Source organism: Myotis brandtii, unplaced genomic scaffold (assembly GCF_000412655.1).
Source record: "Myotis brandtii unplaced genomic scaffold, ASM41265v1 scaffold151, whole genome shotgun sequence".
NCBI classification, from domain to species: Eukaryota; Metazoa; Chordata; class Mammalia; order Chiroptera; family Vespertilionidae; genus Myotis; species Myotis brandtii.
Genome location: NW_005355461.1, coordinates 3,076,458 through 3,103,712, shown reverse-complemented (window position 1 = coordinate 3,103,712; position 27,255 = coordinate 3,076,458). Strand labels below are relative to the sequence as shown.

The 27,255-nt window shown below is 39.7% G+C and overlaps 1 protein-coding gene across 1 annotated transcript in view; it reads right to left on the bottom strand.

The window, feature by feature from the left end:
• Window positions 1-1,156: 1,156 nt before the first annotated feature.
• The window catches only part of MEI4 (meiotic double-stranded break formation protein 4), a 134,621-nt gene continuing 108,522 nt past the window's right edge, over window positions 1,157-27,255 (bottom strand). Inside the window, exon 5 of the mRNA XM_005861463.2 lies at window positions 1,157-1,440. Coding sequence (XP_005861525.1) covers window positions 1,171-1,440 — 270 coding nt within the window. The 3' untranslated portion in view covers window positions 1,157-1,170. The remainder of the gene's footprint in view (window positions 1,441-27,255) is intronic.

Genomic DNA, 27,255 nt, shown 5'->3' with positions numbered 1-27,255 from the left:
TCCTGTTCGCTTCAAGCTGCCTGGCTGCCGGCCGCCATCTTGGTTGGCAGTTAATTTGCATATCGCCCTGATTAGCCAATGGGAAGGGTAGCGGAGGTACAGCTAATTACCACGTTTCTCTATTATTAGATAGGACTAATCGCTGACTGATACATACAGTGAGTCTCGGTATTATAAAAAAGGCTTGTTCTTTTCCATAAAGTTAGAAATAATTCCAAAAATAACTGACAGATAATTATTTTATATACATTTTTAAAAATATCAGTGACATTTGGGAATGGTAATTAACTTATGGAGCAAATTTGGGTTTATTGTGCCCTAAGTTGTGGTATAGGAAAGTACATACTATGTGCTCATTAAACTAGTTGGGTATGATTTTAATAATTGAAATAAAGTCAAAAAAATGGTGTAACTGGAAAATTCAACCAATACTTTTAATAAGTATAAACATACTTTTAGTAAGTATAAAGTATATTTCTGGATGGTATAATTTGTGAAAATTTCCTTAATGTCTTATTACACATGACTTAAACTACATTTTAACAATAACAGGAATATTATATCCAATTAACAGAATCAAAACTAACATTTTTTGAAAAAACAAACTGAACATTTAAGTCACTAATTAGTACTTTCAAAAGGATTTGACAGATCTGTTGATTATAGGAAATTAAAGGCAATTACGTTTACAAATGTTCAACTTCCCTCCTGCAGGAGTCCCTTCTAAGAGAGACAATGACATAAGTGAAACTGTGTAAGAAAAAAGTTTTAAAAACCTAATTTATAACCACTTATTTTAAATGGTGGGTTGATGAAGCAATAAAACTTTTAATATCTCTTCCATTGCCTTTTAGTATCTATTACATGGAAATATTTTAAAAGTAAATATCTTTTATGACATGCACAATTAATGACCCATTTTAGAGAATAAGAGGCCTATATTGAATAACATTATAAAATATAGTCACATGGGAATAGCTGATACTGAGGGATTATAGGAAAGAAATATGACTCATAATAATTTGTCACATGTTAAGACTCTTAAATTTAGTTAATCATTATATTTAGAGATCCATTTAAAATGCTCATTTAAAAATATTCTTGAAAATCTTTTAAGTACAAGATCTTCATATATTCAACTTTCGTATGTTTCGTATATTTGGTAAATTGCTAAGGAAGTGAGTTATTTTCAACAGTTTTTATTTCTATGGAGTTCAAGAGAATGCCCAGTCTCCATAAATAAAAAGTAAATAAAGGAAATGTATCAGAGAGTTGCAAAACAGCGTCATCATGCTTCTGAAGAAACTTCTTGATTTCTTGATCATCATGCCCCAAACTCAAAGTATTGCCTTCTTCGTTTTCCTTTTGAAGAAGCTGCTCCAGAACCCAAAAGAGGGAGAAAATATTTTCATAGCGTGAAGCATCATACCTGGCTTGCACCTACAAATAAACAACACACGCCTTTTAAAAAAATATTGGTTGTAGCTCAAATCAGAAAAAAGCCAAATAAGGTGATTACATTTTCAGATAAAAAATAAATACAGTTGACCCTTGAACAACACAGGAGTCAGAGGCACTGACCCACTCTCCCCCCATACAGTTGAAAATCCACGTGTAACTTGTGAAAACCCCCAAATTTAAGTTGTCCCTTGGGATCCAAGGGGATTGGTTCCAGGACCCTGAGTGGGTAGAAAATCTACATATGCTCAAGTCCTATATATAATAGGGTGTAGATTAATGCATAGAGTTGACTCTGCGCATAGGCGGACTCCCAACCATAGACAAAAAACAGTGCAGGTATTTAATGAAAAACAATCGGCATTTAAGTGAACCCACAGAGTTCACACCCATGTTGTTCAAGGGTCAACTGTATTTGATGTAATACCTCTGTCTTCTTGTTCCTTTTCGAGAACAAAGGAGAAAACTTGACAATCTTGTATTACTTTTTTCTCTTGCTGTTTTACAAAGCTCTAAATCCTTTCTCTGCATTATTGCTACAATTTATTACTCAGATGATTCGGAGAATACTTGGCAAAGAGGCTTACACATACCAAGTTCTGTGTGTTTATTTCAACATTTCATCAAAGACTTCACATCAATAATACTCTTTCCAAGGATAATATAAAGATTTTTAGGGGAAGGATTTTAGGAACATGTTTCACTGTACAACTCAGTCTTACAGCAGTTGGAGTTATGATCTGTAAGTGACCAGACGTGATTGCATCCTGAGTCTTCAGAAATCAGGGAGTAATAGGATTAGATTGTGTGGAATTGGATACATGGTCATGAGGGAAAATGTAGATGTGTCTCGTAGAAGTTATTATTTGGCTTAGGTGGCTGAAAATGAGATGGGCAATGGAAAGCCTATCACAAGGGAATACAGGAATCAGTGAAAAGATATAAAATGGCTTTATCATTTACTTATTAAGAAATATTCACCAAATCTATTTACTGTAATAATATGTAAATGAAGATACATTCTTTCAGAGCCCAAAGGAATGTATTCTTCTAATAAACAGAGTCAAATATATTTAGATAACTAATCAAATTTAAATTTAATAAAGGCAATTTAAAAACAACCAGGAAACTGTAGACCAGTCTCATTTATGACTATATACATTTCCAAGTTTTATGAATATAGACACATGATTCCAAACAATGACATTTAATCCAGTAATGTAATCAAGCAGGATTTCTTTTTAGGTGCTTCAATAATAGGAAGTCTTATCAATATAATCCATCATAACAAATTTAAGGGGAAAAACTATATGATTGTGTCAATAGGTACAGAAAAATTTTTTTGTTTTGTTTTCAGTTACAGTTTACATGAAATATTGTATTATATTCAGGTGTACAGCATAGTGGTTAGACAATCATATACTTTGTAAAGTGTTCCCCCTGATATTTCCAGTACCCACCTGGCACCATACATAGTTATTACAGTATTATTGACTGTATTTTATGCAGTACTTTATATCGCTATGACTATTTAGTAACTACCAATCTGTACTTCTCAACCCCTAATACAAAACAGTGTATTAGTTTCAGATATCTATCCTATATGATAAAAGGGTAATATGCAAATTGACCCTAACAGCAGAACGACTGGGAATGACTGGTCACTATGACACACATTGACCACCAGGGGGCAGATGCTCATGTAGGAGCGTGGTCAGTGCACTCCCACAGGGGGAGCTCTGCTCAGCCACAAGCCAGGCTGCCAGCTGCCAGCACAGCAGTGGTGGTGGGAGCCTCTCCGGCCTCCTCAGCAGCACTAAGGATGTCTGACTGCAGCTAAGGCCTGTTCCCGCTGGCAAGTGAACATCCTCCAAGGGCTCCCGGGCTGCCAGAGGAATGTCTGGCTGCCAGCTTAGGCCCGATCCCCCGGGGGGCGGGCCTAAGCTAGCAGGTGGACATCCCCCGAGGGGTCCCAGACTGTGAGAAGGCACAGGCCGGGCTGAGGGACCCTCCAAGTGCACAAATTTTTGTGCACCGGGCCTCTAGTATATATATAAAAGCCTAAGCAACCTTTATGACTGAACGACTGGAACGACCAGTTGCTATGATGTGCACTGACCACCAGGGGGCAGACGTTCAATGCAGGAGCTGCCCCCTGGTGGTCAGTGTGCTCCCACAGTGGGAGCGCTGCTCAGCCAGAAGGGGCTCATGGCTGGTGAGCGCAGCTGTGGCAGCGGGAGCCTCTTCTATTGCCATAGCAGCGCTACCAAGCAGCAGCAGTGGCAGGTGCAGCAGGGCAGGGATGAGCAGCAGCAGAACTGAGCCTGGCCCTGGCTGGGGCTCCTCCCTGGTCTCCTGCCGCTTTGGCACTGCTATACCCCCCTCCCCCGAGGGGTCCCAGGTTGTGAGAGGGTGCAGACCAGGCTGAGGGACCCCACCGGTGCACAAATCCATGCACCAGGCCTCTAGTACAATATAATGATTTGATATGTGTATATATTGCAAAATGATCTCATAAGATATCCAGTTGACATCCATCAACATATATAGTTGCAAAAATGTATTTTTCTTATAATGAGAACTTTTTTACTTATTCCCCCAAACCACTCCACTTCTGGCAACCATCAGTCTGTTCTCTGTACCTATGAGTCTGTTTCTGTTTTGTTTGTTCATTTATATTGTCCTTTAGATTCCACATATAAGTGAAACCATATGGTAATTGTCTTTCTCTGATTTATTTCACATAGTATTCTCTAGGTCCATCCATGTTGTTGCAGATGCTAAAATATCATTTTTTATGGCTGAGTAATATTCCATTTCATAGATATATCACCACATTTTTGTCCACTCATCCAGTTGATGGATACTGCAGTTGCTTCCATAGCTTGACTATTGTAAATATTGCTGGCAATGAACATAAGGGTACATATATTCTTTTGAATTAATGTTTTGGGTTTCTTTAGATATATTCCCAGGAGTATAATTGCTGGGTCATAAGACAGTTCCATTTTTAATTTCTTGAGACAACTGCTTTCTACAGTGGGTGCACCAATCTGCATTCCCACCAACAGTGCACAAGAGTTCCCTTTTCTCCACCTCCTAGCCAACACCTGTTGTATTTTGATTTATTGATGACAGCCATTCTGACAGGTATGAGGTGATATCTCATTGTGGTTTTAATTTGCATTTCTCTGACGATTAGTGAGTTTGAGCATCTTTTCATATGGCTATTTTCCATCTGTATGTCTCTAGAGAGGTGTCTATCAGGCTCTTTGCCCATTTTTTAATTGGGTTGTTTAATTTCTTGGTATTGAGTTGTATGCGTTTTTTATAAATTTTGGATATTAACCTCTTATTAGATGTATCACTGGTGAATATTTCTCACGGCACTCAAGGGTTCTGTTTTTTCCACATGCTTCCAATACTGGTTTGTTTTTTTGTTTTGTTTTATTTTGTTTTGTTTGTTTCTCTTTTTGAAAATAGCCATTCTGACAGATGTGAAGTGATATTTTATTGTGGGGTTGATTGGCACTTTTCTGATGATTAGTGATGTTGAGCATCTTTTCATGTACAGGTTGGCCATATGTATGTCTTCTAGGTAAAAATGTCTATTCAGATCTTCTTTCCATTTAAAAATCAATTATTTTCTTACTGTTGTTTTATACAAGTTCTTTATATATTTTGGATATTAACCCCTTAACAGGTCTATGATTTGCAAGTGATTTCTCCCACTCAGTAGGCTGCCTTTTCATTGTTGATGTTTTCCTTTGCTGGGCAGAAGCTTTTTAGTTTGATGTAGTCCTATTTGCTCATTTTTTATTTTGGTGCAAATCCAAAAGAGTAATTGTCAAGACAAATGTCAAGGAGCTTACGACCTATGTTTTTTTTTAGGAGTTTTATGGTTTTGGGTCTTACATTCAAGTTTTAATCCATTTTGAGTTGATTTTTGTGTATGGTGTAAGATAGTGGTCCAATTACATTCTTTTGCATGTTACTGTCCAGTTTTCCCAGCACCATTTATCGTCCTTTCCCCATCGCACATTCTTGGTTCCTTTGTCATCCTATATAATAAAACCCTAATATGCAAATCGACTGAATGGCAGAATGACCGGTCACAATGACGTGCATGGACCACCAGGGAGCAGACGCTCAATGCAGGAACTGTCCTCTGGTGGTCAGTGCACTCCCACAGGGGGAGCGCTGCTCAGCCAGAAGCTAGGCTCATGGCTGGCCAGCACAGCGGCGGTGGCGGAAGCCTCATCCGCCTCCAAGGCAGTGCTAAGGAGCGGGCCTAAGCCAGCAGGTGGACATCCCCCGAGGAGTCGCAGACTGTGAGAGGGTGCAGGGTGGGCTGAGGGACACCCCCCCACCCCCAGTGCATGAATGTCATGCACTGGGCCTCTAGTAAATATATATGAGTTTATGTCTGGACTCTCTGGTTGCATTGATCTATGAGTCTGTGTTTTGACAATACATTATTTTGATTACTATAGCTTTGCATATAGTTTGAAAAGAGGGAGCAGGGTACATCTAGCTTTGTTCCTTCTCAAGATTGCTTTGCTATTCAGGGTCTTTTATGGTTACACACAAATTTTAAGATTGTTCTATTTTATACTTTCTTTTAAAATGCTTATAATATTAATTACTTCTGCCCCCACATTCCCACAAATTGGACTATACATTATTAGATGAATACATCTAATGTCTATATGCTGATTCCCTTGATGTGGAATGGTCTCTATCATCAATAATTAACTACTAGGACTTTGGTCAGCATTTAGTGACCACTAAAGGTACCAGGGATCTGGATCCCACCATTTTTATAGATTTGAATTTTTTAGCTTATATTCTGGTTGTTTATATATTTGTTTTATCATCTGTTGAGATTCTACACATGTTGAGTAAAGCTAATGTGTTCCCGTTCCTACAGTTTCTATAATTCCTAGAACAATGTCTTTCTTGTCCATAGTAAATCTCAATATACATTTCTTGTTTTGAATTGAACAGGAATTGTAGTGACTTAAAAGGTACCTCTACAGACACATGCAGTAGTGCTCCCTTATCTACAGATTTGTTTTCTACAGTTTTAATTACCCATGGTAAACTGCCTTCCAAATTATTAAATGAAAAATACAGAAATAAACAATTTGAAAGTTTTAAATTGCACACCTCAGTAGCGTGATGAAATCCCATGCTGTCCTGCTCCATCCCTCCTGGTACATGAATCACCCCTTTGTTCAGCATTTCCATGCTGTGTAGGCTACAAGCCTCTTAGTGGCCGTCTCAGTTATCAGATTCACTATTACAGTATTTCAGAGCTTGTGTTCACGTAACCCTTATTTTATTTAATGGTCGCAAAGTGCAAAAGTAGTGATGCTGGCAATTTGGATATGCCAAGGAAAAGCTATGAAGTACTTCTTTTAAGTGAAAAGGTGAAAGTTCTCAATTTAATAAGGAAAGAAAAAAAATCATATGCTGAGGTTGCTAAAATGTATAGTAAGAACAAATACTCTATCCATGAAATTGCCCAATTTATAAATGAAACTTTATTATAGGTGTATATGTATAGGAAAAGCATAATATATATAGAGTTCAATGCTATCTTCAGTTTCAGGCATCCACTGGGGGTCTTGAAATGTTATCTCCCACAGATAAGGGGGGATTACTGTATTGATTATTATCAGTGGCATTTTTCCATATAAAATTATTTTTAACACTTTATTCCAAACTAAAAAAATTTTTGCAGTATGTATTTAACCTGATCATGTGAGCAATGCTTAAATATATTTTTTAAACCTGCTCAGTAATGATCATGAATAGTCCAAATTCCTGTATGAGATACAGGTAATTCTTCTTGGAACTATTATTATAAACTTATATACTTATTTAAACATTAACAGAAATTAGGCAGTATTTAAATGCAAATTCTATAGCAAAAAGGCACACTTATTTCATTTAATTTGAAGCTTTAACTACAGCAAGGTAGAGTATTTTAGAATGACAATAATAGGTAGAGTGGTGCAAATGATTTTAGAGTTCACCTCTGTTGATATTAGCTATATATTCTAGTGTTTATTCTGTTGGGCCATACATTGGGGTTTTGTGAACCAAATGGTTATTCTTTTTTGAAGTTACTTAGTTTACTTTTTAGTTAACCATGGTTTACATGTAGAACACATTTTTTATAAGCAGTTAAAAATAGCCAAGTGTGCTTATCATAAAGAGAAGTCTCCCTCCCAATAGAGGCCATAGCATCCGGGCAATTTCAGGGCATGTGTGTAAAGCACGCAGACTGGGTCTTGGCACCTTTCCATTGGCTTTGAGACTCACACTCTGGGCATGTTTACCTGGGGTCCTCACTATAGTGTCTCATTTCTCCATGTGGTTTTGGGCTTTGCTTTTTACGTTTACCAGAACTTGGGTCCCACCTTTGTCCTAAAGGCCTGTTCTCATAATAAGTAATTGGATAAACTCTTTTGTTCCAAGATATTAACAGCTTGTAGAATATTAATTTGAGACAGTATGCATTACCTTACATGCCCTCCCTCTTAGCATGACTAAAATGCATGTCTGTCGGGGAGGTCTTTCTGTAGTCACCAAATACCATCACTGTGGAAGCTGCCTGCTCTGCTCAGAGACTTTCAGAATTACTGCATTGCCTGAATCAAAAGTAAAGTAAATGGTATTAAGATGATGGCTTTTACTCTTCTATATTCTGGTGTAATTGCTACATTCTCAGCATCACATTAGACTGAACTACACTATGTTAGAAAATAACCAACACAGGAGGAACATGCCCACCTGGAAAATACCCAAGTTTTTTGCCTGAACACCCTGTGGGGAAGATGGAATGAACTTCAGTCACAAGCATCATGGCTGTGTCTGTCTGATGCATTGCTACCAGTTTATCTCTGTATCTAGGTCTTTTAGGATTGAGGGAGCCTTCAGAGGAAGCGTCTATAGTCCCATGACTACTTCTTACGACCCGATCCTGTTTAGACAGCAGGGAACATTCAGAAGAGGACATACTTTCTTGAAGAAAAATCATCATATATTTTGTAGAACATTTTAGAATTAAAACATTTTATTTTTCTATTCTTGAGCTGGGCTTGAGAAAGTCAAAGTATATAAATATTTTTAAATGGTGAGAAAATATTAATATTTCTATACATGTTGCTAAATTTCACTTTAAAACTTAGATTCTGAAGTTAAGGCTATAGACATATTATGCTAGTTTCCTAACTCGTTGGAATTCAGATATTTTTGCAAAGATGTACTATCCTTGAAAAAGACACTGCTACTTGCTCACCCACATCCATTTTTTTCCCTTCCTTTTTCATCTGTCAACCTCAGTTTTGTTCCTGGTGACAATGGATCAACTAAAAGTGTACATTGTCCAGTCTTCCTTAAGGCCAATTCTGGTCAAAGAGCTGTAAACAGAAGTAACAGGGTGGGGTTTCTGGGAAAGCTCTTTGTCTTCAATACCAGATGGACTCTTGTGGAACGTACCTTGTGCCTTCCCTCTTCACCACTGTTCCTGAGGGCAAGTACAGATGAAATGCTTGCAAGTAGAAGAGCCATCCTGTGAGCATGAGGATGAGGACCATGCAGGGATGGGCAGGAAGGGCCAGGTTCTGGAGGGCACTCTGCAGCTCAGTAGTCCCACACAGGGAGCTGTACCTGCCTGTACTATGTTGGGATCCCTTCCTCCATTTTGGCCTTTTATATCTGGGACCTTGAGACTTCATCTAGGCAGGAAGGTGACTAGTCATGTTCCTAGCTTTGAAAAGGTACCGCCTTTGCTGTCTCTGACACAGAAATGAAAGAGATGCCTAAAGGGACAAAAACAGTCCCATTCCTTGGTAGCAGATAATGGAGGCACTGTACACTGGAGGTGTGGCTTGAAGTTTGGGTGTTTGTGTTTAATGCTAAAAAATCTGACCATGTTCATTAAATTCAACAGTTTAATTGATATGTGCTGGCTGAGGGCATGCAGAGGTGAAGTCTGACACTTTGAGAAATAAGTATGCTGCGAAGGGGTGAAAACACAACACATTTTCTTCCGATTTCTTCAAACTCAAGAGATAAAGAAAATCCGATCATTACAGAGCAGAACATCAAGACAAAAGAGTATAGGCATGTAACCTAAATGTTAAATTCAATGATCACTAACTATAATACACCAATGGTTCAGCATCCTACATGTCAGATTTTATGAGACTGTAGCAACTGAAATCAATAGTGTTGAGAAGAATAAATTCAACACAATACTTTAAAGGAAAAGGTCCATTGTCCCATAATAACTAAATGAGAAACATACCCCTGAATTTTAAGAACTTAGCCTTTTTTATCTACTAGACGGCAAAGAAGTAGTAAATTTCAGTCAAGCACCTGAGAAGGAGGAAGTTCACTCTCTATCAGCAGTTACTATGCCCTTTGAGGCTTCTGAAGCCCATGGAGAAAGCACTTACAGAGCAGACAGATAACCAGGGGCTTGGCTAGGGCCCTGCACAGTACTGCAACAGTGCGTCAGAGCAGAGTAGAACCACATGCATATCATATCTAATATATATATGCATGTGTAAAAATATATAGAATCAATAAAGCAAAGGAAGCACATATCTAATATATGCTATATAATACTGTGCATATATTTAATATATTTTGTTGCCTATAATCATATGTCTATCCTATATAATAAAAGGCTAATAATCAAATTGACCAAATGGCAGAATGACCGGTTGCTATGATGCACACTGACCACCAGGGGGCAGATGCTCAGTGCAGGAGCTACCCCCTGGTGGTCAGTGTGCTCCCACAGGCCTAAGCTGTCAGTTGGACATCCCCTGAGGACTCCCGGACTGTGAGAAGGTGCAGGCTGGGCTGAGAGACCCCCCTGAGTGCATGAATTTCCTGCTCCGGGTCTCTAGTATTATATAATTACTAGAGGCCTATTGCACGAAAAGATTCATGCAATAGGCCTTCCCTTCCCCTGGCTGCTGGCACCGGTTTTCCTCTGACACCCGGGACCCAGGCCTTCGCTCCGGCCAAAGCCGTCTTCAGTCTTTGCTGCTCTGGCCGGAGCCGCCTTCAAGCCTTCGTTCCGCCACTTCGTGCCTACGTATGCAAATTAACCGCCATTTTTGTTGGTGGTTAATTTGCATATCTCGCTGATTAGCCAATGGGAGGCATAGCGAAGGTATGGTCAATTACCATGTTTGTCTATTATTAGATAGGATATATAATATCTATATTATATAGTTATAGACTTCTATTATATATACATTATATAATATACATACATGAGTATAAATATATTAAATCAATGAACTTATGATTCCAAAAGAAGCACACATTCACTTAAGACTATGTTTCCTAAAAAGATTGTGTCATATCCTTTTCCTCTGCACAACACCTGGATGCCAACCCTTACTGAGGAAGTATAAAGCTAAAGGCTGATCGGAGCAGAAAGTAGATAATTGGGAATATTTCATAGATATGAATTGTGAGCCAGGGCTCAAAGGGAGTGTGGGTTTTAGAGTGGTGAGTCATCTTCTGATCAAAGTACTGGGCAAAGAATAATAAAAATGGTTCAATGGCTATTAATCCATTTTGCTTTATACAGATAATGGTACAGATATCTACCTTAAATGTTGGATATTGAAGACTGGTGCTAAAGAGCTCATGTCTAATTTGTGAGGTATCTTAGATAGAGTTTTAAACTATTGACATTACTAACATTTGGGATCTTGATAGTTTACCTTGTTTCCTATGGGGAGTAGTTCAAGTATGGAAGATTTGTACATAAAAAATACCATGTGAGGAATAAACATAACAGAAAGGATTTTAAAAATCTGTCATTATGACCCTTGTTCAAAAATAATGATTTTTTTCATTAACCGATTTTACTTACTTTTCTCAAATCTGTTCCCTGAGACTGAATTTATATAGTAAAGTACAGTGGGACCTTGACTTACGAGTGTCCCAACTAAAGAGTTTTTTGAAATACGAGCCATCTCTCGGCTGCTTTTTTGCTTTGAGTTGCGAGCTAAAATTCAGGTTACAAGCCAGCTTCAGATACCCCACTGCTAGTTGGCGCAGCGAACGTCACAGTGAACGCCACAACATCAGCCCAGCATCACGTGTCTCACTTGTTCACTTTTTGATTTGACATACGAGTAATTTGAGTTACGAGCTCCATCATGGAACGAATTAAACTCGTAAGTCAAGGCCCCACTGTAATAGCAAAATGAGCAGACAAAAACAAAAAAAAAGGCCTATAGTGTAAGAGGACTTTGGACAAGTATCACAGAGAGTGAAAGGGTGGTTTGTATTTGACAACAGTATAGACTGAGTCTCCCAACAAAGACAGATGTGGCAGTGCTTCTTGTTGGTTGAGATCTTTGAGAAAACAGAATGGTACTGAGCAAGGTTTCTTTGTAAAGGAAGGCCATCAACTGAACACATATTCATGGATTTAATAATCCCTGTTGGCCATTTACTAATTGTGTGACCTGGGCAAGTTATTTAAACCTCACTAAGCCTTATCTTTTTCCTCATCTAAAGCTTAGAAATAATAAGTTACTCCTTCACTGGGTTGTGCTGAGAGGATTACATTAAATCATACATTGAAAACAGCACAGGAGCACAGATTTTTTGAATAAGTATTATCTATTATTATCATAATCACCATCCTTAAGTTTTTTTCCCCAAAGTGAAAGAGCCCCTATTCCTAAGGTACTCTGCACCTAGAAGAAGACTACTTACTGGCATTATTCAAGTAGTGTGCTGTGTCAGTTATTGGACACATCTCAAGTTTACTGGAATGCTTCCAGTTTGAACTACTGTGTCAAGAATCTGAGGCAGCACTACTTTCCTCTATCAAGAAAATTCTTCAAAGACAGTAGTAATCTAGCAGATAATTCCTTTTTGCATAAAAGAGTGGTGCTGAGGAACCTAAATGTAAGATGATTATTATAAAGCCTTTCTGATATTAGAAAGCCATATGGATATGAATATCTGCAAAAGAGTCCTCCCCAGACCTTACTCCAAACCCCTATCAACATCATATTTCAAGAGCTAGCTTGATTGTCTCTCTTTAATGTTATATTCTCCAATTATCTGACTAGTGTTAGATGAGTCAACTTATTCAAGTTCTATTCTAGAGGCCAGTTCTATTCTGAGTCCTAAATACTAGTAACATGTTCTTTTGGTGACTCAGTAATATCATAGATTAGACCCTAATACTTTGATGTTTTATATTTGCATATTCCTGTGGTTTGACTCCTACCTACCAGCAGACTGGTGGATATGATGATAAGATAGATTCCACATTGATTTTAATACATGGACATAGCATTTTCCTGTTCTAATAGGTCTCTTGAGTCAACTTTAAATAGCTTTATGCTGCATCCCCACTGCTTTCTTGGGATCTGTAGCCTCAATTATGGGGTCATCAATCCCACTCAGTAACTTTTCCACTACTTTATAGTACAATATTAAACTTGGTCTAAATCTGGAAATCCCCTTCAAAATAAATTTGAGAAGTAAATATATCATTTATGAGTCTGGACTTTTATCACAGTAATTCTTAACAAAACAATACAAACCTGATGATTTGGTTATTAATGTAAGTCTATTAAGTGAAAGAACAGGGCTCAGAGACTGAAATAAAAGCAGCTGAGTTCTTTAAGGACTAATTCTGCTGGGAGTACTCAGCACTTTAAAATTTTATGGTTCTCCCTGCCTTGTACTCCCCTCTCCCTGTTCAGTTCTATTACAAACATTTATTGAGTACCCTCGTGTGCCATACCCTGCGGTAAGTGCTACAGATAGAGATGAACAGGACAGGTTCCCTACCTGTATAAGAACTCCAGTATGCATCTCTAAGGAGACAAAGAAGTAAGTAAATAATGACAGTGCAGAATGCATGCGCTAAGGGCTATAAAAGAACTCCAAGGAGAATTGAGTCATTTGGTGTGAGACCATGCTAAAGGGCAGGAAATGGCTTCAATCATGAATGATGATCCTGCAGGTTTGCTTCCTGCTAGGTGGGATGGCAGGATGCTTTGGGAGATGACTTGAAAATTACTGTCAGCATAGGTAAAACACCTGTCTCTGGTGAGAGAATATGCAGTGAAGCAAAGGAGAGGCAGAGAGCTTTAAAGGGGCAGCAGGGAGGGTTGTCACCAATCTCTGCAGCAGTTCATTCTGGAGAATCCCTCTGCCTTCTCTCAAGCCATGGAAATAGACTAGATAACTGGTTTCCACAGTCAAGGGCCAAATCTCTTCTAAGTGTTAACAAAACCTTTAAGAGTATAATTGTTTCCATGCGGTCTACAGTCACTTATATGTTTGATACTTATCTTCCTGAAAGATGGAATGGATAACAAGAGGAAGCAGGAAAGTAGTATTCTTGGGAGAGAATGCAATTTCACTAAGTTCAACTATTCCTACCATGTAATTAAGACAGAGCTTAAGAAAAAGAAGCCAAAGCTGATGACATACCGGCTATACACTGGAAACAGATCTAGATGGCCATTACGGATGAAAAACAAATGTCCAAATAGCCACTGGGGGTAAAATCAACAAGGAACATTCTTCTTTAGGATTCTAAATAAAAGATTATCCAAGACAGCATCAAAACCTGACCAACCAGGCAGAAGGCAGGAGCTAGATTTTTAGAAGAGCATCAGTGACTGCCCAACCAGGCAAAAGACAGAGGGTTAAAACAATTTCCTAGAGGCTGCTTAGCTAAGCTTTGATAAATGTGCCTAAGTAAGCAAGTAAATATACAATGTATGTATATTTTAAGAGCACTGGATCTAAAACCCAGGATTAGTGACAAAGTGGTGGGCTGAAAAGTGACCAGATCCTTTCCAATAATTTTGCTTAGAAATTGAAAGTCGAATTTGATTTGCCTCAGATATTCTACTTATTCTCTCCCAAAGGCCAACTGAACAGGGTTGGGTTTGCAGAAATGAAAAGCCAACACATCTTTCTGTTTTTCTTTCTATTTTCAATATGTATCACCACTAACTCAATGAAACCAGTGTATTAGAACTTGCTATCAAAGGCTGAGTGGAACGGCCTAACATAGAGGGAGGTTTAGAAACATAAAGGAGAAAACACTATGTTATCAACATTTTATCTTTTTATCGCAATAGAGACTGGGCCTAGAGCAAAGTGAATAATATATTTTTCTTCCTTTTTAAAAAACAATCGACCACCATTTCTCATTTTTTAAAAAACAGGTGTTTTTGAGATAGAATTGATACACAGTAAAATTTACCCTTTTTAAGTAGTTTTATGAATTTGATAAATTACTTCTAAGAGAGAACTATTACAGAAATAATCTTTGAATAAAGAAAAAGCAGTCATGCTACAACTATATGATATTGTTTAAAAACATTTTAAATGTTTGTTACCTTCTGCCTAGTTGATTTTTTATTAAAATATATATATATACAACATTTAGTGTATTTTTTCACTACTACATAAAATATTTCTCTAACAACTATAATTTTGTTATCTAAAAATATTTCAGAGAAACGTGTGTGTCTGTGTGGGGGGTATCTTCCCCACTGGGTGCTGCTCAGGGTGGAGTTCTTATGATATTCCAAGGAAAAAAAATTCCTGAGAATCACACCCAAGAATGAGTGATTTTTATTTGCGTGGACTTAAATCCCTGTATTTCTAAAGTCCCATTTCCCTTAGTCCAGTCATAGAAGAAATCTAGCTGAGGTTTCAGTCGGGCTAGAAGCAAAGTCAATATCCAGAGTTTCCTTTCCATGTTGGATCAGGTCCAGTATAGCATCAGGCTAGTTGCAGTCCATTGTGTGTGGAGATCCACATGGCCACGGGCCACACGGGAAAACGCCAGGGAGCCAAGCATGCTAAGAGGAACCAAGAAAGTGAACTTCTTTGTTCAGGGGATTATATACCCCACATTTTCTGAGAGCTTGCAGTGGCCATGCCCATTCTGGCCAATGACTTCTGTTCCCAGGTGTGACTGACAGTGAGCGCCTTTCCTAGTCATCCCAACTTTACTGGGCTTGCATCTATCTTCCCTTTGTCCAGTCCCCCTTTGTAGGGAACATGCCTGTAATGTCTGGCCTTCCATTTTTTTCTTTCCTATTATTAATAACTAGCTAAGTACAATGGTATCGATTTAACTTTTTTCATTATCTTTGTGCTGAGAAGATGCTGGGTAAATTGATCTGTCACAAAATGCTAAGTGGACCTAGAGCAAGCATGTCAAACTCCCGGCCGGTGGGCTGCATGCCTCATTTATTTAAAAGCTCATGCGGCCTGCTGGCTGCAAGTTTGACATGCTTGATCTAGAGATAGCTTTCTTATCTTAGTATCTGGTGAGAGTCACTACCTGATGACAAATGTTAAAAAAAAAAAAAAGGAGTAAAGAACCAGAGGAAGTCTTAGGCTTTCATTCCTTCTTCTTTAAATGCCATTTCCTCAGTAGCTACTGCCAGCTACAATGCTGAGATGGAAATTACATAACAGCAGCAAGTATGGCTTTAAATCCACATAACAGCAGCAAGTATGGCTTTAAATCCTTTAGGCATCTCAGTTCAAGGTAGAATTACACATAAATGACCAGGATACAATGGGATATATATCACAAGAGGGTAATGTCCATGGTATTACTGAAGCAGCATTGCTGCTGAATGAGTTACAGTAAAACACATGAATAAGGAAAGTTAGTGCATTATGGGAAATTCACATGTTAACTTAAATGTACTGAAAATAAAACAAGTAGAAGAACAATTTAGCAAACTTATACTAATAAACAGGTTAAAGTGATGCTCATCTTTTTCAGACACATATTACAAAACCAAAATCAAGTGTTCTGAAGAAACACTTACATTTATAAGACAGATCAATTAGTTTACTTAACTAACACTGTGAAGACTTGGGTATATGCTTTACAAGCAATTGTTTTCAGAAAAAAATAATGTTCCCAGTAAGTTCATTGTCATTGGTTAATTTAAAATAACCTTTAGAAAATGGTCTAGCCGTTTTGGCTCAGTGCATAGAGTGTAGGTCCCCAGACTGAATGGTCCCGGGTTCAAATTCAGTCAAGAAAACATTTCTTATGCAGCATAATTTTTCTAGTAATCCTAGAAGATATGATGGACCATCAAACATTACTTATTTGGGGGTTATCTACAGAAAATTACTACGAAACAGTTACTCTTAGCAAGTAGTATAATAGATTAAGTTATATATCTTTTCAAAGATTTAAGTTTTAAGACAACTCATTTAGAGAAAAAGAGTACCCATACCATATGCACAATTTATTTTAGGAAATTGTGTATGTGCGTGTATACAACTGCATATAATTAATATAAACATACTAAGTTGCTTTAATGACCCACAAGTGTGTATGTAATACCTTGGTAACAATAATGTTTTATAAACACAATTCTAAAGCAATTATGGAAAAACCTGCACTGGCCCCCATGAAATAAGACTTTGGTTTGAAGATATTTTTTATAAAAGTTTGGTTAGTAAAAAAAAAAAAAAAATTCAGTGAGCATGTATTGTATAATGCAGAATTTGTCTGGTCTTTGCCCCTGGTTCCTGGGAGACAGCCTCTAAATCCTTGGAGCTTCCTGAGTATATAGGAGTGTCTTTGTTATTCATGGTGGGCCTTAGGCTCACACTTGAAATTACTAAGGAGATGAGTAAGGAAGGGGTGGTCACCTGAAACACCAAACATGCAAATTAAAGGACTGGGGCATTGAGCCAGCCTGACCTTCAGCGAGGACTGGGGGCTGGAGATTGAGTTCAGTCATGTGGCTAATGATTCCATCCAACACATCTACATAATAAACTCCAATAAAAATTCTGGAAAACATTGCTTGGTGGGGCTTACCAGTTGGTGAACACACCGATATACTGAGCGGGTACCGTACCCAGATTCCCATGAGAAGAGGGCATGTACGGTCTATGTTCAGGACCCTTCCAGACCTTGGGCATGCATCTTTTCACTTGGCTGATCCTGATTTGTATCCTTTATCATAAAATAGTTGCGCACTTTCCTTGGTTCTGTGAGTCACTCTAGTTAATTATCAAACCTGATGGAGGCAGTAGAAACTTCTATCTATTAATTATGCACTTTAGCTAAATATCCATTTCAAATCATTTACAGTGTTCCTCAGGTCAAGTCCTGTGATGATTTATTTATTGTTGAATGCTTCCAGTTTGAACTGACAATCAATGGTATTTAATTTACTAATTCATTTTTGCTCGCTAAAAGTAGTTAGGCTTTAGTAGCAGGAGGTCATATTCATTCATTCATTTTAGATTTGTGTGTGTGTGAGATACAAATAGCAAAACATGCAGCAGCCCAGGGCATTAACTCTGCTCTGACATAATAATGCTGCCCCTGATAATGCTGCCCCTGATGACCAGTCAGGGCCTGAATCAAGCCAGTCTTTTGAGAGTGGTCACTACAAAGAAGTCATCTGATGCATGTTATTGCTAATATGCTATATTAAATTTTAATTATTAAATGCTCAGTGTTATTAAATGTTCATTCCATTTACTTCCCTTTGGCTCAACATATTATGATGTAATCACTTCTATTTCAAAGTCAATAATATGCAGATTTCAGAAAATTCATATCATCGATTATATTTTCCAATCTTCTTGTTCTCATTTAAAGCAATTTGTTTTATTATCCTATCTAATAATAGACAAACATGGTAATTGACCATACCTTCGCTACGCCTCCCATGGGCTAATCAGCATAATATGCAAATTAACCACCAACAAAGATGGCGTCTAATTTGCATAATGCCAGCAGTGCGGGCCAGCGCGAGCCACCATCCGGGCCCCCGTGTGCCTCCTAAGCCTCACCCCCAGCCAGGAACCCCGTGTGCAGCCCTGGGCGGCGGGGCGTGGTGGCGCAAATGGGCCGCCTAAGCCCCGCCCCCAGCTGGGATCCCTGTCTGCTGCCATGGGTGGCGAGGCTTGGAGGCGCGATCTACCAGAGGAAGCCATATTCTTGCAGGAATCCTCCTGCAACGGGCTTCTAGTGTCTAAATAAAAAGAAAAGATTTGTGAGAGGCCAGAGAATCATTCTCACATCTTCCAGATGTCTTCTTTTAGAACACGCCCTGGGTAAGGAGCACTAAGAGGGCCATTCTTAGTGCTCCTCACCCAGGGCGTGTTCTAAAAGAAGACATTGACTCCTGGGTTCCTGGAGCGGAGCATTTCACCCTCCCCAACACAAACCGCTTAGAGAACAGACTGAGTCAACAGAACAGACTGCTCCCATCAGTCACAGAAACTGATATTTTCAAAACATCCATTTTTCAAATGGCCAGAGTTGACATTTCTGATAGTCAATATTTAAGACTGTTATTCCAGTTTAAACTATTAGCCATGCATTTGAGTATGTACGTCAGTTATAAAGGTTGGCAAATATAAGCCTGTGAGGAAATCTTCCTTTGTCAGCCACTATCACCTGGATGACATTAAGGGAAAATGGCATAATATCTTTCTTCTGAATACTGGCATTTCGACTCTCAAAAGATTATCACTGAAATATTTGGCCATGGAAATCTGAGCAATGCTATCTGTTAATGGCCTCCTATCAACCTAACTTGGAAGGATCATATGAGACTTGGAAGGAAATATAATTAATATAATACATAATATAATATTTCATATATAATATACTGTATATTCCTGTTTGTAGCTAGTGACAATGAAAGTGTGATGACACTAACATCTGAAATTTTCACTCAGTATTTCCCTTTTTATTTTCCTGCTTTTCTTCACCTCCCTCCATTTCACACATTTTCTACTTATTTTTCTCAATCCCTGAGATATGTTGCCTTTGGAGTTGTTATGGTATTCTGTCTAATATTTTCCTAAGTCAGGATGATTTGTATTTTAAAATAGCTTTAACTGATCAGTAAACAGATGTGTTGGCAGCAATACTGTGGGTTTACTATTATTGGATACTAGAGGCCCGGTGCACGAAATTCATGTGCTGGGGGCGGGGGTAAGCTGTCAGTCGGACATCCTTAGCACTGTTGCGGAGGCGGGAGAGGCTCCCACAACTACCACTGCACTCGCCAGCCCGGCTTCAGGCTGAGCAGCACTTACCCTGTGGGAGCACACTAACCACTAGGGGGCAGCTCCTCCATTGAGCGTCTTCCTCCTGGTGGTCAGTGTGCGTCATAGCGACCAGTCGTTCTGCTGTTCAGTTGACTTGCATATTAGGATTTTATTATATAGGACTAGAGGCCCGGTGCACTAAAATTTGTGCACTCGGGGGTCCCTCAGCCTGGCCTGTGCCCTCTCGCAGTCTGGGATCCCTCGGAGGGGTTGAGGTCCCTGCTGGGGTGCCTGGCCAGCCTGGGTGAGGGGGTGAAGGCTGTTTGCAGGCTGGCCAAGCCCCCCAGCGGGGACCCTCACCCCATGAGGGTGTGGCCATCCTGGGTGAGGGGCTGATGGCTGTTTGCAGGCTGGCCACAGCCCCTTCAGGGTTGAGGTCCCTGCTGGGGTGCCTGGCCAGCCTGGGTGAGGGGGTGAAGGCTGTTTGCAGGCTGGCCAAGCCCCCCAGCGGGGACCCTCACCCCATGAGGGTGTGGCCATCCTGGGTGAGGGGCTGATGGCTGTTTGCAGGCTGGCCACAGCCCCTTCAGGGTTGAGGTCCCTGCTGGGGTGCCTGGCCAGCCTGGGTGAGGGGGTGAAGGCTGTTTGCAGGCTGGCCAAGCCCCCCAGCGGGGACCCTCACCCCATGAGGGTGTGGCCATCCTGGGTGAGGGGCTGATGGCTGTTTGCAGGCTGGCCACAGCCCCTTCAGGGTTGAGGTCCCTGCTGGGGTGCCTGGCCAGCCTGGGTGAGGGGGTGAAGGCTGTTTGCAGGCTGGCCAAGCCCCCCAGCGGGGACCCTCACCCCATGAGGGTGTGGCCATCCTGGGTGAGGGGCTGATGGCTGTTTGCAGGCTGGCCACAGCCCCTTCAGGGTTGAGGTCCCTGCTGGGGTGCCTGGCCAGCCTGGGTGAGGGGGTGAAGGCTGTTTGCAGGCTGGCCAAGCCCCCCAGCGGGGACCCTCACCCCATGAGGGTGTGGCCATCCTGGGTGAGGGGCTGATGGCTGTTTGCAGGCTGGCCACAGCCCCTTCAGGGTTGAGGTCCCTGCTGGGGTGCCTGGCCAGCCTGGGTGAGGGGGTGAAGGCTGTTTGCAGGCTGGCCAAGCCCCCCAGCGGGGACCCTCACCCCATGAGGGTGTGGCCATCCTGGGTGAGGGGCTGATGGCTGTTTGCAGGCTGCCCATGGGAAGCAAGTATCTGAGGTTTATTTATCTTCTATAATTGAAACTTTGTTGCCTTGAGCGGAGCCCAGGGCCAGCCAGGGCAGGCAGGAAGCTTGGCTTCCTCCATTGCCGGGGCACCAAAGCCTCCTGCTTGCTCCAGCTCCGTGGCTGCTGGCCGCCATCTTGGTTGGGTTAATTTGCATATAGTCGCTCTGACTGGCTGGTGGGTGTGGCTTGGGGCATAGCAGAGGTGCGGTCAATTTGCATGTTTCTCTCTTATTAGATTAGATTGCCTAAGGAGAGGTGACTTTAAGGGAAGGTAGAGAAAACCAATATTTATTGAGTACCAACTGTAGTTCAGGCATAGTGCTAGGCATTTTACATATGACTTCTTATTTAAACCACAATGGGTTAGGTGGTGGTACTGTCACTGTTTTATATAAAGACACAGTGAAGCTGGGCTGCGTGTGTCATGATGGAGCTGTGATTCCCTCCGGGTCTTTATGGCTCTGAATCTGTGTTCTTTCTTGTTCTAAATTTTAGTATCTTGTGGTGTGACCTTGGAAAAGTCAGTTATGTATTGATTTATATTATCAAATATCAGAAAAAGGATTTTAAGTAAATAAATCCTAATCTCTCTGGATTATAGTTTCTTTGTAAAAAAATGAGAATTTCAATTCAAAAAGCCCTTGATTACTGTGGTTTGATAACTTCCATATGTACTAGAGCCCCAATGCCCATATAAAGTGGTATATGCATCTTACATGCTGTATGATATGCATTTTACCACTGAATATGTATTTCAATGCAACTCTCAATTCTTTGCACATTATTAAATTCTGTTACCACAGAACTGTATGAGACATTTATGTAGCATAAAAAAAGATGGAACAGTATTAACTCAGTACTTGCTGCTAGAGACAGACATCCCTTTCCAAGATTCTGAATTCCGGATGTTTTGAAACATTACAAATAACTGTAGGAGCTAAAACGACTCTTTGTCCAGTTCATGCACCCTTTTCAATGCTTATTTCACAATTTCAGAGGCATAATATGTCTTTTAAAGTCATATTACCCTATGATAACACATAGTTCTTTCACACTTTTAGTCATTTCTTCATGGAGTCATACATTCTCATAACTTCCTAATTGCCTGCAATATGCTACATAAAATGCTGGCTTCTATGTAGTAGTGAACCAAAAAGATGTAAGATGTGCCTGGTAGGAGTTTACAGTCTAGAAAAAGGAGACTGGAAATAAACTACACACACACACACAGTAATGAATACTATAAGGAAAACACATAGAATGCTATGACAGATCAAATCAGGAGATGGGCAGCTCCCCGTGAGGGAATCATTAGACAGTTGAGAGCCCACAGAGGCACCACCTTGTGAAGGAAGCAGGCAACACTCCAGGCAGAAAGGGCTGGGAGACTGGTCCATGTATGCAATTGGACAAATTCAACTCCCATCCTTTAGCTATAACCCTTCAGCTTTTGAAGTAAATAAACTAAAAATAGGCAAGACCTTCTACCTTCCTGCCTTCTCTAGGGCTCACAAAATACAATTTTGCCTTCCTCCATACACATTTCTCCTGAGAATAACTTTTTATGGCATGCTGTGACATGTGAATCTAAATCTATAAAATTAAGTTGAATTTAAAATGAATATATTCTACAGTATAATTTTATTTTCTCAAGTACCTTTTTTTAAAGGGACTTATGGTTCATTCTTTTTGTTGTTGTTGTTTAACAGGACAAAAGAGCATGAGAGGTGAAGAGCTTCCAGTCCGAGGATTGCTGTGAGGTATGTAAACTCTGTAAGCCATCTCCAGCTGTAAAATTCTATGATGATCAAAATTCAAGGTAAGTCTCTGTTTGAGTGTTAAGGAATCCAACTCATGTTGCTAAATATACAAGTATGAAATATGCATAGGAAATGCATTATCATTACTGTAGACATCCTCTTTAAACATAATTCATAGGCATTTGCCAAATGCTAAATTAACTGATGAAATCTCCCTCAACCCAAACATAGTTTGGAACCTAATCTAAAACAATTGTATTATGCTAGTTACTTTAAATGAAAGAACTAGTTTCAATAATTTATTATCAGAAAACAATATGATGAGCAATTACTTCTATAAATTGAAGGCACATTTCTTTTAAAAACTACATCTCTTTGCTGTAAAAATAACAATAACTAAGAATGCAACTACCTGATGCAAACCAGCACATCACGCTTTACTGGGAATGTAATTATAGTTTTCCTAGCTCTAACTTTCATGCTTGTAAACAGTTTGAATGGCACATAATTATTTGTTTTCCCCTAACTACTGTCCCTGAACCTCTTTGTTAAATGCCTAACAAAATCATTCCAGAATTAAAGTCAAATTAAAGCTACACCCATTTAACTTTACAGTTTGGACATATCACTGTATGAAGTAAAGTGACATTTAGCCGTATTATGTAACTAACTCAATCTAAACTTAATTGGTAGTTCTTTTGTTTGTTCTCCTTGGCATGGGCTTTAGCATGCATCACTAAAATGTTTACACTTGAAGGCAACCAGTTTGCCATGTCCTTTCTGTCTCTCCTCATCCATACTCTGCTCCAAGATTGGGTACATATGGAGCACTTGCCCCATTTCGTCTCTGGTGGATGAAGGGATTGCCCTGAGAAGCCCCCCATAAAGCAGGGCCACATTTGTGCCCCACCTGTACTCCAGATCCCTGACAAGACAAGTTGTCTAGGAGTGGGGAGATTTGGCAGTCATTCCATTCCTCCCAATTCCATAGGTACTTCTATGTACCCACTTCTACCCATCCAACCAGCCATCCATGTATTCACCAAATATTTATTCCAAACACTCTGCAGCCTCATGACCTCTGTGCTTGCTGACCCTTCTCCCTGAAATTCTCTTTGCCAAATATTCACAGAGTCTATTCCCTTCACCCAGGTTAGTGTTTCAATGTGAGATCTTCAATGAGGTCCACCTGACACCCTACTAATGACATGGCCCCCTAGCGTTCCATCTTCTCACCACAACTTATTTTTCTTCCCCGCACTAATTATTTGACATAATTTATATGCATCTTTTTTCTTGTGCTCTTGGAATGTAAGAGCCAGGAGGAAGTGCTTTGCCTTGTTCATTGCAACAATCTCCCCTGGTAAACCGGTCTCTGGCATAGAGATGCCATTCAATATACAAATGCTGAATGAGTAACTTTTGTCAGGACCTCCTCTGCATAAGGCACTGGGCTTGGCCAAGCAGGCAGTGCATCCAAGGGGAAGTCACATCCCAATAGCAAGGGAGCAGAAAACCCAAACAAGGCCCCAGGGCTGGATGAAGCACAGTTACCAATCACTCTTTTCCACCCAACGGCCACGCTTTGCTTAATTGGGGCACCACTGGTTGGGATCTCGGAGAGATCACAGGCAGGGGCAAATGTGAACACCTACTCTATATGTAGATTACATAATTTATCTGATTTCAGATTCAGTCTCTGGAAACTTTTGCTTAATAATTTATCTTTTGACTTAAAGATGGGGGGCAATAACTTTAGAGTTATTGGGTAATTATCTTCCTTTCTTTCTCATTACCCTCACATCTTTACTTTTCCCACTCACAAACACAGGAATTATATAACTTCTTTTGAAGAAACAAGGTGGGGTGGTCAAGAAGAGAGTTTATTGGACAATGCTCTAGATCAGCGGTTCTCAACCTGTAGGTCGCGACCCCTTTGGGGGTCGAATGACCCTTTCACAGGGGTCGCCTAAGACCATTGGAAAACACATATATAATTACATATTGTTTTTGTGATTAATCACTATGCTTTAATTATGTTCAATTTGTAACAATGAAAATACATCCTGCATATCAGATATTTACATTACGTCATAACAGTAGCAAAATTACAGTTATGAAGTAGCAATGAAAATAATTTTATGGTTGGGGGTCACCACAACATGAGGAACTGTATTAAAGGGTCGCGGCATTAGGAAGGTTGAAAACCACTGCTCTAGATTGTTCTGCCTTTAAGAATTTGTTTTATGTTTGCAACATATATATATTTTATTTGGCATGGAAGAGCTATTTTATTTATGTATATATTACTGTTGGTGCATAATGGCCCAAGTTTTTCCTTTCATTTTTAAGGGTAGGTATTGATCTGTTCACAGAGTTCCTATAGAGTGATTGCCAAAAGCATATAAAGTCAGTGTCTGAACATACATTGGTGCTAGGAAAAGCAGGTCAGAGTAATAAATGCTTCCTATCCTGAGTTTTCTTATCTAATCTAAAAAATTTAAACTACCATACTTACTTGCATTATTAATAAAATCAATATAAGATTTGTAAGCAGAAAAATGTCACTTTAATGTACATCAATCACTTACCTTTCTTGCTAGTGGCATTTCCTTTTCTTTTTTCATTTATTTTTAGCCCTGCACATGCACTAAGGCTTCTGAAACTCACTAGATATGTCCTAGAGTGGTGTTTCTCACACTGTGTTTGGTTAAAAGATGTTTTATCACTCGAAAATAAAAAGATTTCATGGTCATTAGTTTGGTAATATTCATAGTAAAGGCGCTGATAAGTTCTGTAGCAAATACAAATGAATAAATTTATGTGTTTCCTATGCCTTTATTTTTAATGCTATTTTTTACAGACAACAAAATCTAGTGAGACAGTGATCTGTGGGATGTTAATTTGGGAAATGCTTGGTTCACAGCCTTTTAGTTCATAATCTTTTATGCCATCAGTCCCTCTTTTCCTTCCCTCAAGTCTTTGCACTTGCCATGTCACTCAGAGCCTATTTCAAACATTCTCATGGGGGATGACCCTGTGTTCCTCTCTCCACCCTCCCTGCCCTTCCTTCCAGTAATTATTCTTACCTCATCTATATATTAGACTCTGTGCTTGGCTCTCTGGATAAATGACCAGTAGATTCATTATCTACTGTGAAGGAGTTTTAGGGATGCAGAGGAGGAACTTCTAACCCAAGCTAAGGTGTAACTGGGCTGAACCAGGAAAGTAACCCAGGTAAAAGGTGATGTAGGATTGTATGTGTGTGTACAGGAGTAATTCGGGGAAGGTTCTTTGACATACGTGACATACTATGGGCAAAAAAATATAGCATCTGCAAATTTCACTGCACTCTCCAGGGCACAGGGAAAGAGGAGGAGGTAGGCTAAGAAGGTGAAAGCTGGAGAGACAGGAATTAGTGTGATCAAAGAGGGCTTTGCATATTAGGCACATTGAATTTATCCTCCAGAGGCTCTCAAGCTAGATAATGCATTTGAATTACCGGAAGTTTTTTTCAAAATGCCTATTCATGTACCTGGCATCAATTCAGATTTAACTTGTCTGGAGCCTGAAGTAGGATCTGTTTTTTTGTTTTTGTTTTTAAACTTCACAGGTGATTTAATATGCAGCCGGGGTTGAAACAACTGTTGGATGCCTTGAGAACTTTGGAAGCTATTGAAAGATTTTTAAAAGTATGAAACATGATCAGATTTACATATTATAAGTTTGTTCTTTCACATACCTGATTTTAGCATACGTACACGATGGGTGCATTAATATCATCCTACTTTATAAACAAACAGCCCCAAAGTTTAGTTCCTCTCATCAACGTGGCTATGATTGGCAGGGCTAGGTCTGGAAACCAGGACTAATCCATGCTCTTGCTCCACACTTTGCCGTCCTGAAGGGGACCATGAGTCACAGTCAAAGAGCATTTCCCAAACCATGTGACATGCTCATGGGGTCATGCCACTAAGTGGGTTATCATTAATCTGTTTCTTTTCCCTATTTCTCCATTTATCAAATAGTTAATGCTATGTCCAAGAAGCCTGTCCTTCCTGATAAATTTAGGTAACCCTTCATGTGCTCAATGGACTAAACAGAAGGGATTTATGGGGACATATGCCAGAGATGCTCAACCAAGGCAGGGGGAGTCAGGTAAGCATCTGAGTTGCATTTGAAGGATGAGAAGGCGTCAGGGAAGAGAAGGAAGGCTAGAATTGGGAATGGCATTCCAGGCAGAGAGGGAGTATCAACCAAGGCAAGGATGTAAGACAGAAAATACTGCATGTCAGTGCACTCTGTGAGAGACCAGGCTGGAAAGGTAGGGGGCCAGTTCATAGAGTGCCTTGTCTACCATGTGAGGGAGCTTGGATTTTACCAGGTAACTAATGAAAGAATGGATGCGAGTGGAAGAAAAGCATTTTTCATAGAGCCCTGTGGGAATTAAGGGAAGAACTAATATCCAGGGTAAAATTATTAGGAGAAAATATATCAGGCCAAAAACAGATAGCGAATTCTTCACACAAGAATGCACAGTTGCCTATTTGGCATTCTAATTTTTTGTTAAAGAAATTTGCTAAAGTTCTAGTTAAACTGATTGTCTCTACTGAGATGAATAAAACAATACCATTGTATTTCCTTGATGATACAATCTGTTTCTAAGTGTGTGTGTGTGTGTGTGTGTGTGTGTGTGT